Raw genomic sequence first — 18,783 nt, 5'->3', positions numbered from 1 at the left:
AGGGTTAGAAAATGGTGATATTCTAATTCTGCATGAGAATTCTTTAATAAAGAAATTTCATATCATCAAATATTTGCTTACCCTGAAATATGGTTCATAGGGGAAGATCAGATAATGCTTGATTCTTTTTGTCAGACATCAGAATAACAAGTTTGTTCCCTAGCATGTTTCAAAGGTGTCTGATAGGTTTATTTAGGGATCATTTTGAACTTTTTAAATCTATTTACCATGTCATCCATTGTCATTATTATTCTTATTAATGCTCATGTTATCCCATCTTTGGCCAATAGGAGTCTTCTAGTTGGCTCCTGGGTTCCTTTCACATGACCCCAGTTATCTTAGGTGGATTCTTTGCTGGAGTGATAAGATATCCTGTGTTTATCTTATATATTCCTTGCTTTAACCCTAGAATCAAATATTTCTCCAAAGAACCTGGTTCCTTTCCAATGGAGAATGGGTTTACAGACCACAGTATGGACACTGAAACTAATCTTACTACTGATGCAGTCATTGAATCTAGATTTTACAGTGGTTAGAGCTGGAAAAATGACCATTTAAACTGAAAATATGTTAAGAGTTTATATTGATATTGCCAGCCCAAATTTAGAATGAGATTTTTCCTTGATTTCTTTATTTTTATATTGTAGCTCTTATATGCCCCAAATCTTGGTTCTTAGTAACAGTAAATAGTATGTCTTTGCTTTATCCCATATATATTAAAGTATTTAAGATGTGATATTTTTAGAATAGTAATATCAATATGGTTACTAACAGTATGATTGCTGATTGCTAAAAACAGCTGAAGAATTCTTTGCAATTCTCTTTGTCCTTGGGCTATATACCATAACAAATTTCACTTTTTTTTTTCCAATCTAGTTGAAATAATTCTCTGGGTTATTTAATCACCAACTTGATATATAGTTAGGTTCTCTTATTCCCATTAAGATTTTGATATTGAGAGAATGCATATCTCTAATCTTAGATGAAATTTAATTTTGTAAGTATGTACATTTATGTAGTCCCAAAGTAAAACTACAAAATGATTTCTGTATAATGAGCACAACAGGCTCTGACATCCATTCATCCAACAAATACCTGTGCTGCCTACATGTCCAGAGTACATGAGCCTACAATATAGTGTCCTCTGCCCCTGAGGAGCATAGTCTAATAAGAAACCTACCTATAATCAGATGAATTAAAACATGAAATATGACATAATAAGTGTCATATTTAAATGGGAGTAGGGAGCACTAAGAAGGGAGTAGCCAACTGGGGCTGGAGATTAGAATCCTTAGGGAAAAGTAGGAGCTTTTCAAGAGAAGACACAGGAGCTGTAGATGTTCTCTCTCTCTCTCTCTCCTCACCCCTTCCCTCTCTCTAAAACATTCACTGTCAGGTCCAAACTCTTAATTGCCCAGTTTTTGACCCTGAACACTCCTGACCTGGTAACTGACTCTGCTTAGAATCTGAATGCATTAAACAGGACATAGGACATAGGTCATGGGGGTTGAAGAATCCCTCTTTTGCCTTGCCTACAGAATTCTACAGAAACTAACTTTGCAAACAGCATATCAGGTAAGGCAGGATTTTGGGTGGATGAGTGGGAGGGGCCTTGACTCCATGTCTCATTTCCTGGGCAGGTGTCCCCAGGTCTTAGGCCAGGATGCCCCTCCCTGCTCCGCAGGACTGCTCCAGGGCCTTTCCCAGTAGCCTGCTCTGTGCCTGCTGCCTCTCCACTCTTCCTCTGGGACTAGTTCTTTCCTGAGGTTTTTGGTCCTCCGGGGACTGACAAACCTACTTTTCTCTGTCTCCTACTCCACTCAGAAATCTGCTCCTTCCTTGCCCATTAGATGCCAAGGCCCCTCATAACTACTGCACACATACACCCAGCCTCCTTTGCTTTGCCCCTTTCTGCCAATGTCTCAGCTCCTGGTCAAACCCCAACCTCAAACGCAACGCACCGTCTACCCTGCCTTCACCTAAGTGCAAAACACAGTTGGACAAACAGCCTGGAGCTGACTGCTCTCGCTTTGAATTACTGACCCTAAGTAAGGCCTCGGTGCTGTGGTAATGACTTCCCTGCCCAGCCCCACACTACCTTACTAGATGGTCATTTCATACCACTCCTCTCTCCTCAACCTCACTCTGGCTGTTCAACTCGCCTTCTGCCTACAAGAGTCCTGTGCAGGCTGTTTGGGTACTAGCCACAAAAAGGGAGACTCTACCAAGAGAACTTTTAGAATTGATTCCCCATCCCCTAGAAATTTAGGAGTGTGTGGAAAAATATAATTTCTCCCAATAGTGTGACCTTCCAAGACATCACTGAGGGACCACATGACTTTTAAAGGGTTTTAAATTTTTTCTTTGTATTTCTTTTGGCATTTTGCCTGTTTGTTTAACATAGTCTCTTCCCTTAGACTTCAAGTTCTGAGAGTGGGCTGTGCTGCAGTCAGTTCAGCTGCTGTGATAATACGACAGACTGGTGGGGCTCATAAACAGCAGAAATTTACTTTCACAGTAATTTGGAGGCTGCTGTAAGATAGAGGGGCTGGCAGATTCAGTGTCTGGGGACAGCCTGCTCTCTGGCTTCGGGATGGTATATTCTTGCTTTGTCCTGATGTGGCAGAAGGGGAAAGGAGTTCTCTAAGGTCCTTTTTATAAGGGCTTCTTCTCCCATTCATGGGGGCTCTGGCTTCATGACATAATTACCTCCCCAATCCCCACCTCCTAATACCATCCCCATGGCCATCAGTTCTCACCATGAATTTTGGCACAGGTGGGAGTAGAAGGAGCAAATGTTCAGACCATAGCAGTGTGTCTGTCTTAGTCACTCCTGCGTCCCCACAGGAACCAAAGCATTTGCACATAATTGTTGAATGAAACTATATGAGGACTGAACGGGGGAGTCTTTGGTGGCTTCCTCCTGCGCTGGGTAGGTGAGGGTGGGACTGTGTTTGTGTTTGGATCACTAATGAGGAGGAACCCAGCTCTCTGTTGATGCCCACTCCCTGTTTGCCAGGCCCAGGGCTGGAGCGGGGTTTCTCTACGAGGGTGGGTGCTGGACGGGGAGTGGGAGCAGCAGGGGCGTGCTGGGGCTGGGCTAAGGGGAGAAGCAGAACGGTCACATACATTACCTCCACACTCAGGCTGCGTGCCACTCCACGAGCCGTTGGCCTGGCAGGTTCGCTCTGACGACCCCTGGAGCACGTGGCCAGCTTCACAGCTGAAGCGCATCAGACTGCCTGGAGCAAAGCTGTCCCCCAGACGGATGCCATGGGCCGGGATCCCAGGGTCCCCACACACTCCGGTGCTGGTGCCTGTGGAACAGAACCAAGCAGACGCTGCTGGTTTTGCATGGAATGAACGGGAGTGGAGGACGGGGAGAGCGGGATGGAGATGGGGCTGCTGCTAAGGGAAGCAGCGGGCCACCTGGGATGAGGGAGGTGACAGCTGAATGTGCCTGAGTTCTTTTGTCCATGTTCTGCTGGAATTCCAGTGGCTCCTTTTCCCTCTTCCTCACCAACACCTGTTGCTTCTGTGCCCTTCTCCATTTTCAAGGCCATAGTCTTGAGTTAGATATTCAAAATTCTTCGGCTTGAACTACTGCAGGAGCCTCCCAACTAAGTTCCTCTTAAACTCTTTCTCTAACCCAACTTCCACTTTATCCTCCAGTCTTGAAAACTGAGCAACCACTAATCATCTGACCTTGTATCTTTCCTGCAGAAACCTGTACTGGCTCAGTGCCACAGGACAAAGCCCAGATTTCTTAGCATGACTTTGTCTTCTCAGTGGCTCAGCTTAAACCTTGAACCTGGGCTTCTATGTATCTTCTCTGACTTCTTAAGAAAGTTTTATTTTATTTTTAATTGACAAGTAATCATTATACATATTTATAGGGTAAAATGTGATGTTTTCATACACATATTGTGTATTTCAAAATGGCTGAAAGAGGGTTTTACATGTTCTTAACATTAAGAAATGGTAACTATCTGATGATATGGATCCTAGGACTTTAATCAAGATTTCCCTACTTACAAATTATGTGAGCTCTGGATCGAGTGTCCTAAGCCCTCACATTTCCTCCTACCTTCCCTCTATCCCATGTTTCATTCCATTATTTATCCAGCTCTGATATTGTACAAATCCACTTAAGTGAGTGCTAATGACCCAAGAGGTGAGGGAGGTGGATATCAGGGGACAGAGCCACAGGACCTAATGCCTGAGCAAGTTAGCACATCCCATAAACAGAGATGAACAGGAGACACCATTATTAATCAGGTCAGGCTGGGCCATATAAGCCTGAGAACAGAAGATGACACATTATTTAGCTCCTGTGTGAGAGGATAATTTCCCACTGATGTGATATTTATCTCCTCATGACCCCACATATGTGGGCATCCAGTGGTAACATCTGAATGACCACAGTCAGGTTGTTGGAGTAAAAAAGGTGCAATTCCTGTATATCCTACCACTTATCCTTTATGGCTTTTTTGCCTTCTCAGTCTTGGAATTATTTCCTTTTCTAGTAGCAGACTGTGAGAATGTGATTTTAACCCCATGCTCCCTACCAAGGAAGGGGGTTTCCTTCAACTCAAACATCTGAACAAAGTGGGTCCCTGTCACACTGGGTTAGATTTTCTTTCGGAGTTTACCAGGATGTAGCTCATGCAACGGGCAGTTCTGGGTTGCTGGAGGGTCTTGCTGGTGGCTAGCTGACCTCGACTGTAGTCAGCACTGGTAAATAGGGCGGAGTTCTCCAGTCCTAGGGGTGTGTTTTGACAGAATGAGCCAACTGTAGTATTGGGGGGGTCTTCTGTTTCAATGCTATAAAGGAGTCTTGGTCAGAATATTGCACCATTGGACTAGATAAACAGCAACAATCTTTCACTGAAGAGTGTATTGGTGGGCTGGGGATGTGGCTCAAGCGGTAGCGTGCTTGCCTGGCAGGCCTGGGGCGCTGGGTTCAATCCTTAGCACCACATAAATATAAAATAAAGATGTTGTATCCATTGAAAACTAAAAAAATAAATATTAAAAAATTCTCTCTCTCTCTCTCTCTCTTAAAAAAAAAAAAGAGTGTATCAGCAAAGTGAGTGAGTGATATGAGATAATTGGGCAATGAGCTTCCCAAGTGAGTCTCAAACTCCTGAAATCTGTGGCAAAAGACAGATGGAATAAAAAAATGAAGATTTTAAAATTATTTTTATGTTGATTTGAATGTGCCACAATGAACTCACCATTCTGTATAATTAGTGTACATCAATTAATAATAATAATAATAATAATAATAATAATAACAACAACAACAACAATAGTAAATAATTTTTGAATGAGGGAAAAAACCCCTCCTGAAATCTCTGCAGGTCCATGTGGCGCAGGGGTGTACAACTCAAGGACTTGGGAGATTTTGTTATATATTGTTTGAGTCCATGGAATGCACAGGATGAGGCTCAGAAAATTGACCTGGAATTCTTGAATGTTTATTTCTTAGGGATATATATATAGCGGGAGATGCTGTTGCAAAAGATGATATCTGCAAACTCTGGGAAGGGAGAAACTGGCTCTGCTTGGCTCATTGGAGTGTACCTAAAGGTGCTTCTTGACTGCCTGTTTTCTCCTCTAATTTCCTTACTAAGGCACTGAGGCTTACTCATCCCCCAGTTTACCATTTACAGAATCCCTTCTCATTCTGCCCTTAGAGGTTTCCACAAGACTCGGCTTGTGATTGGTTTCTCCTAAGTGTCTGTCACCTTTGCTGAATACCCGGCAGTAAGATGCTAACTATTCAGGATCAGAGATTAAATCTTCTACTTTTTCATGTCCCCAATGTATCTGCTTGTTTAGAGTTTTGATGTTGACAAGGAAACTCTTCTCTCCCCATGCAGGACCAGCACTCAGAGGGTCACACAACAATGAAATCTCAGGTCAAAATCCTTCCTTTCCCAGTATCTGTTAACACAGCTGAGAGGAGGAATTGGAGTTTGGAAAAGAAGAGATTTTCAATGCTCTGCAGTGGTCCGGGGGGTGACCATGTGGTTGAACTCCAATTTTAAGGTGCAGGAGGTGCTTGATGCATTCCTCTGGTTTCTTTCTCCCCCACTCTGTACTTCCTTTTACACAAAGAATAAAGATTCCCCCCCCAAAAAAAAATAGATCAAGTAGACTTTAAGATGGCCATTAGCCCAGTATCCTGGAGGGAGGAGCTTTATGTGAAGATTAGCGCAAAAGGGACTGGGGCAGATGTGTGCATGGCTCCCTTTCCTCTTGGGATGCTTCTTTTCCTTCTGGAACTTTCTCAGTGGGTTCCCAGGTGGCCTCAATGTACATGACCCTGTTCTTCCCTTACCATCCTCCCACAAAGTTCAAAAGAAATAAGTCAGGTGCTCAGTTAGCAGGCATCCTGTGGTTCTTAGGTAGTCCTTCCCAGTTCACTGGTTGGCTGACTACTAACTCTCCAATGAGATCAACAGGAGAGAGGGTCCAAAGTCCTGATGGCCGTATGTTTGGGACTGTCCTTGGAAGCCAACAGCATTTTGAAATGGTGGTTTAGGGTCTCTCCTTTATGGGGAGACCTAATGAATACCTAGTTTTGACAGTCTTAAGTTTTGGTCGACAGGCTTATTTGGGAATCTCAAACTGCAAGAACAGCCGCATATCTTATGGGGAGAAAAATCTTCTCTATTAGGAGGTTGAGACCTTCACCTCTAGAAGGGATTTGGTGTGGGAAGGGCTGGGGTTAATTCAATGCCAAGGTGAGCGCCCTAGGAACCTTGAGCTACATGAGCAGCTGTCCTCTTGAGGGTGATGTTCCAAATGGGATCCCTTCCTTGGGCCAGTCAGACTAACCTCAAAGAAGACAAAGCTGTGGGTGCTAATTTTTTTTTAACCTGGCGGTTTCTGTTATGAATGGCACAATTAATTCACTTTCAAATATTTTCCTTGTTATATGACATTACAGATGAATTTTTGGTTTGGAGAATATGGATGTGGGAGCTTTGCCAATTCCCCACATTTACTATTTTGATAGTATGTCAGTGTCCTTATAGAGATTAGCAGTAAAATTAATTAATAAGAAAGTCTGGGGACTATACCTGGGGGTAGCAGGGAGGAAGACAACCCCACTAGGCAGCCAACACATGATAAGAAAGAAGAGGAAGCAAGCTAGGGGCCAGGAGACTGAAACAGGGTAGAAAAGAACACAGATGTGCTGGGCGCAGTGGCACTTGCCTATAATCCCAGTGGCTTGGGAGCCTGAGGAAGATTGCAAGTTCAAAGTCAGCCTCAGCAATTTAGTGAGACCCTATCTCAAAATAAAAGTAAAAAGGGTTGGGGACGTGGCTCAGTTGTTAAGTGCCTCTGGGTTCAATCATCCCTGAAACAAAACAAACTCAAAACAATGATGTGGTTTTGGACGGGGCTGGGATGGTCAGGAAGTCTTAGACTACTCTCAGAAGCTCAGGAAGTCAAGTGTCTGGATAGGAGTGTGAATTCACAAAGTTGTGCCGCTTCCTAATTTTGCAATCTGTATGGGTGTGGCCAGAACTGACCAAATAGGATGAACTGCACTCAGACCATCTAGGGCTGAAGTCCAGTTAGGACCTCTTTTTGCTGCCCTCTCCACCTGTCAGGGGAGGGGCAGGGTTCCCACCCATCAGGCATGCTCAGACGGTGGGAGCTAGTCCACCTCCCAACAGCCCGTGTTCCCCAAGACCCCTTCCCGGTGCCAAGCTCCTTACCTGAGCAGTGGGGGAGGGAGCCGGTCCAGTGTCCATCCAGCCCGCACATGCGCGTGGCGTTTCCCACCAGAGTCCGCTTGCCCGTGCAGCTGTAGCGCACGACTGCCCCCACGATATAGCTGTCTCCGGACATTTGGGAATGAGGCGGGGAGCCTGGATGGCCACAGGACACCACTGTGGGGAAGAGCAAACAGCTCAGCAGCTTTTTGTGTGGGAGGCAGGGAAGAGGAGAAACCCTTGGTGTCGATGGGAGCAAGCTTCCTGCAGTCACACCCGCTGGACACCCGCAGACGAAGGCTCCCACCTGCCTGCAGTGCCCAGGTCTGCACGGGGAAGAATAAACCCTTGAGCCCACCTCTCCCTGTTTCCCCACGGCCACAGGACATATCCAGGGGGTCTCTGGGAAGAAAGATGATTCACAAGGGAACATAAGATAAAGAGATCCACCATTTTGGGACCCTCTTGCTGACCATGGTTCCAGAATGAGGGCCAGTGACAGCCCTTTTCCAACCGCATCTTACGGTTGTCTCATCAATGGTCACTGAATTGTTCCTTTTACCCTGAAAGTTCCTTTTCCGGAAACACCAAGGTCTCACTGTGAAGGTGGTGGTAAGAGTGGGACACCAGAACTGAGGTGCACAAGCCAGGGCAGGGCCATACTACCACTGTGGTTGGGCTTAGCCTTCCCTCTGTCCTTGTCACAGGCTGCTCTTTTCATTCACTCCACACATCTATTGAGCATCTGTTATGAGCTAGGCGCTGTTCTCTGTGTTTGGGGAGAACAAAGTCCACGTACTCATAGATCTTATAGTCTAGTGGGAAGAGACGCTAAAAGTAAGAAAATGAAGAGGTAATTCCAGGGTGTGTTATGAAGAAAAGTAAAGTTGCCAAAGGAAAAAGGTGTTCAGGGTGAGGCACAGGTACTCTTTTTGAGTGGGGTGACCTGAATGATGTGAAGGACGAGCCATGTAAGCTGAGCGGGAAGAGTGCTATAAAAGAAGGGACATGGGGTGTAAAGTCCCAGGGGACAGAGGAGCTTGGTGTGCTGGGGAACAGCAAGAAAAGAGATGCTGCAATAGAAGAGGTGAGGAAAGAATAGAAGATGACACGGGTGGAGGGGGTTCCTCCTGGGAACCAGATCATGGCACAGAATTTAGATTTTATTGTAAGCATGATAGGAAACTATGGAAAGATATGATCCAGCTTACATTTTAATATGATTGATTATTCTGGCTGCTGTGTGGGGAAAAATCCAGGGTGGGGCATGAAAAAAGGAGCTGTTGCAGTAGTTTCAGAAGAGATGATAATGACTTCAACTAAATCTTGAAGCCTGGTGGGAGATCCTCGTGGCCATAACTAGTTTCCAGGAAGGGCAGAGTTCTTGACATGGATGCTGATCAGGACAGACGATGCAGGGATAACATCTGGGTTGGACTAATGCTGTCCCTGGTAATGAAATTGTGTCAGGGCACATTGATGACATGAATAGGTCTTAGGTACCTTCACATCTCATTGTGGTATTAAAGTGTGTCCAAAATGCTTCTAAGTGCTTGTGGTAGGTTATCTGCAAAGATTCTCACTAACAATTCCGCTCATCAAGGGCTGGAGCCTGTTTCCCCTCTCTTTGGCTATAAGCTGGGTTTTTGATCTGCCTTGAATAATAGAATGTCATGAAGGGGACCTTGGACCAGTGGTAGCCTCAGTGGTCTAGCAACTTCTACCTTCATGTCTTGGAATATTAGTCCTACCATATAAGGAATCTGTGTAGATTGCTGAATGAGAAGAAATCATGTGGAGAGAGGGACCAGGTAGAGAACAATCATAGTGTCTCAGATCACAGCAAGCTCCAGGATCCCTGATATGTGAGTGAAGTCATCTTGGATCTTCTAGGCTCTGTGGAGCCACAATAGCCAATGATGTGTGGAGTGGAGATGAATGTTTCCACTAAACCCTGCCCAAATTGTCAATCATAGCAATAAAATTATAGTGGCATTAAGCAGCTATGTTTTGGGGTGATTTGTTACACAATAGATAACTGAACACAATAAATATGATGTTGGAGGTCTTGAGGGTGAGGAGTTGTATACTGCACAAATCAAGGCTATGGGCTGTGGTGACAGAGGGCTAACTGTCTGCAGAGATGGCACCAACAACTCTTCCAACCCTGCACCTGCATGCCACTCTTCCCACTCCAAGAAGTGGAGTCTATTATTTCCCTTTCCCTTTAATCTGGGCTGGCCTTGTGCTGCTTTGATTGACTAAATGTGGTGGAATGAGGTTTGAGGAATTCTGAACTCTGTTCTTCAGAGATCTGATAACTTTCTCCTTTGTCCTAGAAAAATAACCTTGTGGAAGAAGACAATGACAGTCTGGTAGAGAGAGCAGCCACATGGAGAGATGCCACATCAAGAAGAACAGCTTCCTCCTCAGCCCACAGCCAGTCCCAAGTGCTCTGAGGGTTGATTTTGTGTGTCAACTTGACTAGGTTATGGGGTGCCCAGATGTTTGGTTAAACATTATTCTAGGTGTATCTCTGAGCGTGTTTCTGGATAATAGTAACACTTGAATAGGCAGACTGGACAAAGCAGGTTTCCCTCCCCAATGTCATTGAGCTTCATTTAATCCTTTGAAGGCTTAAATAGAAAAAAAAAGAGTAAGAAAATTTTCTCTGCCTGGTTGTTTTCCAGCTGGGATATCATCTTCTCCTACCTTCAGACTTGGACTGGAACTTATACCATTGACTCTCCTGGGTCCCCAGCTTGCTGAGCCTCCATAATTATATGAACGAATTCCTTATGGTAAATCTCTTCCTATCTATCTATCTACCTATTTATCTACCTATCTATCATCTATCTATCTGTCTATATATCTTCTTCCTGTTTCACTGAAGAACCCAGACTAATATACCAGCTAAGCCTTACCTAAATTTGTGACCTATAAAATTGTGAGAAAACAAGAACAGGTGGTACTAAGTTTCAAGATCAGAATTGATCATTAATTCAGTGAGTTTCAAAGATTTTGCTATTTATTTCTTGAGATAACCCTATAGGGTGGGCACCATTTTTATCTCCATCTTACTGATCAAGAGAATAAGAAATGCAAGGACATGTAAGTTACCCAAGGTCACAGACCTATTCAATGACAGAGTCAGCTCTGGAAACCAGTTTGCAGGGGCCACACTCTTATGCATGCTAATGGACTTCCTTCTGCAATTCTATTTTAATGCAACCAACGAATTCTCTTCTTCTGAAAGCAGTGGAGTCTCCAATTTTCATTTAAATGCTTCTATGATTATTTATTAGTGATTTCTGCACTTCCCTAAATTGTCCAATTTAAACTCTCTAATAGTTTTTCAAATATATTCTCCTTAATGGAAATACAACATACGTACAGAAAAATACAATAATCACCAGTGCAAGCTTAATGGATTGTCACAAAGTGAACACATAATTACACTCGTTAATGAACACACTCATTATACCCAGATCAAGAAGTAGAACACTGCTAGCACCTTAGAAGCCACCATGCTTTCTACCTACGGCTGCCCTCTCCACCTCCCTAGAGTAAAGCACCATCTTGACTTTGTACACCATTCATTAGTTTTGCTTGCTTCTACAAATTTTTGTGCACTGACTGAATTTTATGTAAATGGAATCATTGGGTATGCATTTTGCATTTGGCTTTACCCCCTTGGCATCTTGCTTGGAGAAGCAGGTATGTGGATGCAGGAGCTCATTCATTATCATTGTGATGGAGCAGGGCTTGGCAAACTTTCTCTAGGGGCCAGATAGTAAATATTTTAACCTTGGAGGGCCATATAGGGTCTCTGTTGCTTATTTTTCTTCTTCCTTTCTTTTCTTCCTTTTAAAAAATGCTTTATAAATGTGAAAACCATGATAAGCCCAGGGTCATAGAAAAACAGGTCATAGGTTGGATTTTGCCCTAAAAGTTAGTCAGTAATACATATTTGCTATTGCTCAGGCTTTGAAGGTCAGAAATTTGAAGGTGGTTCTGGCTCAGGGTCCCTCATGAGGTGGTGCCCAGGATGCAAGGTGCCCTTGAAAAGCTTGACAAGGCAGAAGTGGCAATGTGTTTTACAATGTATCTTTGGAAGCCACTTCTACCACTTCCACCATGTTGGTCACAAGACCAACTCTGGTACAGTGTGAGAGGGTACATGAATGCATGAGCCGTGGAACTTTGGGGTCATCTTTGCATGAATATGCCATATTTTATTTATCCATTTCTTATGATCATTTAAATTGTTTTTACCTTTGGATTTTTATGAATAATACCAATAAGAACATTTTTGTTCATGTTTATTGGAATATACGTGCACGTACTTTATGTTGGCTAGATCTCATGATTTCTGGATAGTACCTGGATGCTTTTCTTTCTTTTTTCTTTTCTTTTTTTTTTTAAAAAGATATTCTTATTTGGCTTTAAAATTTTCCTGAGGAAGGTTTGAAGAGAGTGTTGTATTGTGGGAATATCTAATAATCTCTGAGAAAGCACATGAATTTTTATTTTATTTTTATTTTTTGGCATTGACTTGATCTAAGCTACCCAGGTATCTGTAAAGTCAGAGGAATATATTCTATTGTTTGGTTCCCTTTCTGTAGTTTGTAATTTGAAAGGATGAAGAAGTTAATAATAATATTTGTGACAAAAGATAAAATAATGACAATACCATTTGGCTGCTGTGGACAAGAAAAAAGAAGAAAAAGATGTATGATAATGAGAGAAACAACTTATGTTTGGAGTATATTTGCATAAAAATCAAGTAGGCAGAGAACAAAGAATGTGAATAGCTGCTGCTACATTTCTCAATTTGTCAAAATAAAGTTTTTAAAAAATGCTTTTAAGCTGGGCAGGGTGGCACATACTTGTAACCCAGCCACTCGGGAAGCTTAATCAGGAGGATCACAAGTTCAAGGCTAGCCTCAGCCATTTAGTGGGGCTTTGTCTCAAAAACAAAAACAAAAACAAAACAAACAAACAAATGAAAAACATAAAAAGGACCAGGGATGTAGCTCAGCAGTAGAGTACTTGCTTAGCAGGCACAAGACCCTGAATCCAATCTCTTATACTGGAAAAAAATGTTTTAAATATTCAGGCTGGTGTCCAAATGAGGTCTTTTGGGTCATGTCATTGACTCTCACTGCTAACTGCAAATTAAATGAAAATGTGTATATGAAAATAGACAAGATAGGTATTTAGCAAGCCTAATAATAACAGACTTTCTTGAATTACACAGAGTACACATTTAACAGGGGGTTGAAAAAAAACCCCATAACATTATAATTAAGCAAAACCCAAAAATATAAATTAGGAATTAGTGGTTGAATGGGCTATGCCAAGTCCCACAGCAAAAATAAAAGGACCCTTCACTGTTCTTGTTCCCTGAGTATGAGAGCTGTACTCTCCAGACACCGCCTTCCACTGTTTCCACAGCTCTCCAGCTGAGAAATAGACCCAGTCATGCATTTTCTTTGGTCCCTGTACATCCACACTCATTAAAGCAGTTTTCCTTCACCTGGAAGGAACAGAGGATTTTCACTGACTAGCTTGATGTGGGGTGGGGTGGGGGGATGTTAAAGTCCTCTACAGTTTGCCACAACCATATTCACAGGTATATCTACATCTTCTAGATAGATAGATGTGGTTAGCCCCAAAACAGTGTCACAATAATCATGAAGCATCAGTGAAAGGGTTTCTCTGGGTGGGGGTGTCATCACAGATCAAAAGAAAAAAACAGATAAGCTGGACTTTATTAAAATTAAAAAATTTCATACATCAGAGGACATTATCAAGAAGTAAAAAGACAACCCACAGAACAGGAGAAGATATTGGCAAATCATAGATCTGATAAGGCTATAGTATTCAGAGCACATAAAGACCAGTTTTAACTCAGATTGACTCAGCTGTACTAAAAACCCAATGAAAAATAGACAAAGGACTTGAATTGATATTTCTCTAAAGAAGGTATACAAGCAGCCATTGTGTACACACACAAAAAATACTCAACATCATTGGTCCTCAGGGAAATGCAATCAAGACCATGAGAAGAGATCACTTCATACCCCCTAGGATGGCTATGATGAAAATGATGGACAATAACAAGCTCAGGTGAGGATGCAAAGAAATTGGAACCCTCACATGCGGCTTGTAGGAATGTAAATGTTGCAGCCCCTTTGGAAAAGTTTGGTAGTTCCTCAAAAAATTAAACATAGAGGTACCATATGACTCAGCAATTTCACTCCTAGGTATACCCAGGAGAACTGTCACATGTGTTCACACAAAACACTTGTACACAAATGCTCAAAGTAGCTTTCTTCACAATAGCCAATGCATAATTGCAATATTATCTCCTGATGAAGCATAAACAAAATATGGTATATCCATACAATGGAATAGTATCTGGTCATAAAAGGAATGAAATACTGATATATGCTAAGACATAATGTACTTTGAAACTTATTCTAAGTGGAATATTCCAGATACAAAAAGCCACATAGATAATCATTTTTTTTTGCAATGTCTATAATGGGCAAATTTATAGAGACTCAAAGTAGGTTAGTGATCACACAGGGATAGGGTGGTGGTGGGGGGTGGGGGTTAGAAGCTAAAGGATTTCCTTTGGGGGTGATGAAATGTTCTGGAAATAGCTAGTGGTGATGGTCACAAAACTTTGTGAATGTAAAACTTGCTGGATTTGTTTGTGTTCAAGTTGATTATACAAAACGGGGCCATTTATGTCATATCCAACTAAGATGGAGTTCAGAGGCCAAGGGGAGGACATTCAGTTTGCATAGGACCATTTGAAAAATGGTATCACCAGCCCCATATCAAACTGCAAGGGCCTAACCATAACTCCAAGATGACCAGTCCTTCCTAGCAACTCCTGGCGCTCCCCAGTCAGAACTCGAGAGCTCTTGCGAGACACTGACAGGACCAACGAACTTTCAGACCAACTCACGCCGCCTCTGGATGTACCAGGGGCCATGGTCTCTGTGTGTCCCAAACTGCCATTCTACTTCTTGCCTATTATTCCCAGCTAAATCCTTGGCTGTGAGATTCATCTCTGTATTTTGATTTCAAGTTGACATCATCTTTAAAAGAGTGAATTATATTTCATTGAAGGAAAAAATGCAAATGGATCAAATCCTCCAACTGAAGGAAAAGATTGTCCGATAGGTTTAAAAGGTAACAATACAATGTTTTCTTCTTTTGCATAAAGAATGGTTAAAAGAAAAAGGACCAAAATATATCATATACGTACTAAGCAAAGGAGAGGGGTTATAAATTTGATATTTATCAGTACTAACATCGGATAAAAGAAGCCTTGGGGGCAGAATGTGATGTAGGTAAGGTCATTTTATCATGATAAAAGCTTTATTTTAACCAAGGACTCTACATCTCTGCTGGACCACTGTACATGGGTGGATGTGCATTCAAAACCAACAACTTGTTGGTCAAGTTCAACAGCCAGGTCAGGGTCCTCAAATAGGAGGACTATGTGCAGAGGGTCGCTGTACCAGGCTCCTATCATCCTTAGAGGCAGGGTATAAGAAGAAGAAGGCCTGGGGCTGGAGGGCTCCAGAGTATATAGGACAGGGCTCTGCTGAAGGGCTACCACCAGTCCCTCGGGAGCGTGTCTTCAGCTCCCCCTGTGGGGGATGGGAGAGTGATCCACGGGGCTCTCCTGGGGACCCAGAGGAGAGTGTGAGAGATCGGGCACTGCTCTCATAAGGACACCGAGGCTCTTAACCAGAGGTTGGTGGCCTGAGCACCTCACCCAGGCTTGGTTTCTGTTTTTGCCCTGTTGTTCCCATAACTTTTTCTAAGACGAATGGATGCAGTTATTATTGATGGAGCAGCTTTTATGTACCACACGATAAACGGACACACTCTGTGGATTTTCTCACTGAATCTTCTAACAGGGATGAGTGGGATGTCCAGCCATGAAGAAGCTGAGGCTCAGGGAGGGCAGCTAACTTCTCCTGAGCCACACAGCACGCTCAGTGGCAAAGCCAGCTCCACATGCAGGGAGGCCCTGCCACGGAGCCTGTGGGACTTCGCTTCAGTCCTCCAAAGGAAAGGGGTTCCTGTGCTGCCTTTCTGGAAATCCCCGGAGGGCTAAAATGAGGAGATGGTGTCCCACTAGGCACTCATTTATGAAGGGACCCCTGAAGCCTGCAGGGGTTGGGGGCAATACTAAGAAGAAAGGGAACAGCGAGGAGAAGCACATGAGTTGGTTTGGCAATGAATCCAGCAAGGGCTCAGTGGGGGCCCTGCTATCCGAGGAGCAGCCAGAATGATGGAACACGCACTTGCGTGAGCGCGCGCACACACTCACACACACACACACACACACACACACAGGACCCATCTTTGCCATGGACCACCCATCAGTCACTTTGAGCAAATGACGCCTACTTACAGAGGCACTGGGGACGGGGACGGTCCCAGGTGCCGTCCCCCTGGCAGCTGAGCACGGGGGTGCCCAGGAGGTAGAAGCCGTGGTTGCACTGGTAAGACACGGAGGTGCCAAAGCTGAACCTGTGTGGGCCACTGGCATGGACTTGACGGATGCTGTTTTCTTGGTGCCCAGGATCTGTGCAGTTGATGACTGTAATCAAGAGGGACAATTAAGAGGCAGGAAACTCAATGTGAAGATTTTTTTTTCAACTTTGCAGGGAGAATTCACAAGTCAGACCAGCCACGCATTCCCAGAGCAGCAGAACTCCAGGCTGAAGCCAGGTGTCAGAGCTGATCCTCCCCAGGAGGGTGGGCTGGACCTGAGGCTACTGCCTTGTCCCCGCCTAGGTCCCTGGGTCAAGGGATCCATCCTTCATGTCCAGCTGGATGGCACCTCAGAGAAGCCTGCCTCTCCTCCTGGAGCGAGGCCCTCCCCTGCACAAATTGTACTGCTGACTTTCCCGGCCTGGGTTGTGACTGGTGCCCATATATGTCCCTTGGGGGCATGGCCCTCTTACTCGGGGTGCCGGGTCCCTCACACAATGTGGCTCCCACGGCAAAGCTCGTCCACAGCAGGTGGGGCCTGGAAACTGTTTTAATCAATTCTGTGAGTGCTTCAGGGAGACACTAATCCCCCAAGGATATAGTTGACTTTAAAATGTTAAAGTGTCTCCAAAGCAGCTTTACTTAAAATTAGGGTGAGATTTTAGAATAATGACAGTATTATTCATAACCTCTAATATGTGCTTTTGCTTTCAAAACACCTTCACATTCATTATCTAACCAGAGTCTTTTTTTTTTTTCCTCTCTGATAAGCCTTTAAGTATAAGGTACTTATTGATGAGACTCTCAAGACTTCAATGCTTTACTGCTGTAAAAAGCCTTTAAAAGCTTTAGAAGTTACTTCCTAAATAGTTCAAATAGGGCCAGGATATCCTCTGCCCTGTTTGCCTGTGGAGTCTTTGGTTTCCTCTCTGGGCCTCTTACACACCAGCCCTAGCCCTTTGTCTCGACCCTTAAATTCCTCTGTTATTTTTCTTTCCAACTCTGCTGCTTTAAACAAATTCATCAAGAACAGGGCTCCATTGAATGTGGTTACAATGGAGTTGCAGTAGCTAATCTGCAACCATGAGGAAAGACCAAGATGTTGCTCTGGACCTCACTGAGCAGCTACAGAAATAATACTACTTTTAGATTTCTTGCTTATATGAGGAAAAGTAAACCTGTTTGCTTATAAAAGAGTGTGGCTTTATGGGATTATTTGTTCTATGAAATTGCCAACAACTGAAGATTTAGAAAAATGAAGCTAAGTCTTGCTTTCCATATAACCCATGAAGAAATTTTACATGGCCATATCTAGGGGTCGACAAAATTTCCACTTCTGACCCTTCTCTGTCTCAAGTGTTCCCTGAGTCATAATATCGTAAGGACTGAAGGTGCTGGCTTTTGCTCCTGGTTACAGAACCACAGAAGGTGGAGGTAGTGAGAGGTAGAGGGGGACAGGAAGGGAGACTCACTTCTGCAGGTAGGCAGCATGTCACTCCATTGCCCGCTGGCCAGGCACTGGGACCTCGCAGCCCCCTCCGCCACATACCCAGGGTTGCAGACAAACTTGACCACATCATTCAGGTTAAACTGGCTGCCGTGAGTGAGACCGTTGATAGGATTGCCTGGGTGTCCACAGGTGATCGCTGGAACCCAAACAGAAGACGGGTAAGCCCCCTGTTGTTCCACACTCCCCGAGATTGAGCCTCTTCTCCCTGGCATGGCATTTGAACGGGGTCTCCATCCTACTCCAGGGCAAGTAGGACTTCACCATCAATGGGGCAGTGGTCAAGTTGGGGAGAAGCTCCATGAGCCTGTGCGTTCACTGCGAAGATCTGCGAAGTGGCAGCCTGGGAGAGGACCCTCCAGTTTCACCAGGTGGGCGAAGGGGCTTGGCCCCCTCCCCAAGGTTAAAAACCATGAGCCTTGTGCTTAGGATTACAACCCTCTGGGACACCACCTTTGAAGGGCACAGAGACAACAAAACCTGCAAAGGAAGCTGAGGAATGGTGGGAAAAGGAGCGAGCATGGCTCAGGAGGAAGGGGCAGTGTCACGGAGGCCAAGGACAGAGCTACAAGGCATGCTGGCACCCCATAGGTCAAGTAAGATAAGGACAGAACAGCATCCACCAATGCATCCGAAGGGTCACTGGTGACCTGGCAGTGTCTCTTGGTCTCTTGTGGCTCTTTCTCTCTGCCTCTCACATATTCCCAGGCCCTGTCCACGGAGCAACAGGAACCGAGCAGCTGCTGCCACCAGGTACCATATCCTGTATCCCCACACAAGGGCCTGGAGCTGTCTGGATCCTGGGTCACTGCCTGCTTCAGAGCTCCGGCTGCCATGCCTTGGACTCCCATCCCACAGCTCTTGGGCTGCAGGGCCCTGAGGACTCTGTGATGTGGTCCAGGACCAGAGCTCCTACTGCCTGGGAGGTTCTTTCTGATTGGAGCAGAGAAATGGTGGGGGCGTAACTCAGATTTCAGTGGCCCTGGCTGCCAATGTGGGAAGAGGTGGAAGCAA

The 18,783-nt window shown here is 44.3% G+C and overlaps 1 protein-coding gene across 1 annotated transcript in view; it reads right to left on the bottom strand.

The window, feature by feature from the left end:
* The window catches only part of CSMD2 (CUB and Sushi multiple domains 2), a gene marked incomplete at both ends in the record, with an annotated part of 546,906 nt that overhangs the window by 20,130 nt on the left and 507,993 nt on the right, over window positions 1-18,783 (bottom strand). The window contains 4 exon segments of the mRNA XM_081308594.1: window positions 3,135-3,317; window positions 7,737-7,910; window positions 16,180-16,368; window positions 17,735-17,908. Coding sequence (XP_081164720.1) covers window positions 3,135-3,317; window positions 7,737-7,910; window positions 16,180-16,368; window positions 17,735-17,908 — 720 coding nt within the window.

The sequence above is a fragment of the Spermophilus citellus genome (assembly GCF_964194105.1).
Source record: "Spermophilus citellus genome assembly, chromosome: 9".
Classification (NCBI taxonomy): domain Eukaryota; kingdom Metazoa; phylum Chordata; class Mammalia; order Rodentia; family Sciuridae; genus Spermophilus; species Spermophilus citellus.
This window is presented reverse-complemented; position numbering and strand designations above follow the sequence as displayed.